We start from the raw sequence: 935 nt of genomic DNA, 5'->3' as shown, positions 1-935 counted from the left end.
ATTTGTAATTTCATATTATTTAAAATTCATTTAAACCATTAAATGCAAAATTGGTGCAAGTTATACCTTGTGATTTGAGATAAAACTTATGGACCGTTTTATTTGATAACATTCTTTCCGTCAAAACCTGTTGGTGACCAGAATATACAAATTTTTAGAATCATTTTAGTTTGATGCACCCAGGAATTAAGTAAATAATTATTTTATCGTGGAAATTGGTTTATGCGATTTTGTACTTATAAAAATCAATTACAACATTTTTTAAGTTATATCTTTATGAAAGCAAAAAAGCAAAGATAGTTATAGTAAAGATAAAATCATCATTGTCAGAATAGAAGTTTTTTACATTTTCGTTTTCAAATCCATTTCAATTATAGTACAATCAAATCACCAATATCATCAAATACCAAAGTCAATGAGTATTGTTCAGCAAGTAGATATGTACTTACAGAGAGAGCGAGCTGGTGTAGAGTGAACAGGAAGATATAGATCGTAGAGATGCACATGGCAAGAAGTTCAAGATGTTCTCGCTGGCTGGGCCTGCTGGAGAATAAACCCACTGGTTGGTCCAGTTTTGCGAAGGAAGCCAGTCCAGTTCTGTGTTGTCAAGGACAGTAGGACGGCCTTCGGCATTCTTAATTTAAATGTTTGCGATAATCTAATACGAAGTAATCGAGTAGGAATTTCTTTCCGTGGACCATGGTATGGAACATTTTTTTTTTGTTTCTGAGCCTCATGAATGTATAGGGTTTGCATATTAGGGGGTGTAGTGGGAATGGGTCGAATTAATCACTTTTGCAGCATTTGATTTATTTAAAGAAGGAACTAAGGAAAACGGTCTTTTGACTGATGTCTGATGAAGGTATTTTTTTGTCTGTAGTAAGTTAGAAACATTTAAATTTATTTGAAAAATAGTACTACTCAAGTTTGTGGAA

General features: G+C 32.8%; 1 protein-coding gene across 1 annotated transcript in view; it reads right to left on the bottom strand.

The window, feature by feature from the left end:
- Positions 1-535, bottom strand: part of LOC106686496 (serine/threonine-protein phosphatase 6 regulatory ankyrin repeat subunit B-like) — an 11,739-nt gene extending 11,204 nt beyond the window's left edge. The window contains exon 1 of the mRNA XM_024360477.2: positions 450-535. Within this exon, the coding sequence (XP_024216245.1) occupies positions 450-506 (57 nt within the window). The 5' untranslated portion in view covers positions 507-535. The remainder of the gene's footprint in view (positions 1-449) is intronic.
- Between the last annotated feature and the right edge of the window lie 400 nt (positions 536-935).

Source organism: Halyomorpha halys, unplaced genomic scaffold (genome assembly GCF_000696795.3).
Source record: "Halyomorpha halys isolate HHAL.00 unplaced genomic scaffold, Hhal_1.1 Scaffold832.1, whole genome shotgun sequence".
In the NCBI taxonomy this organism is placed as follows: Eukaryota; Metazoa; Arthropoda; class Insecta; order Hemiptera; family Pentatomidae; genus Halyomorpha; species Halyomorpha halys.
Note: the sequence above shows the minus strand (reverse complement) of the source record. Positions and strands in the feature narration are given on the sequence as shown.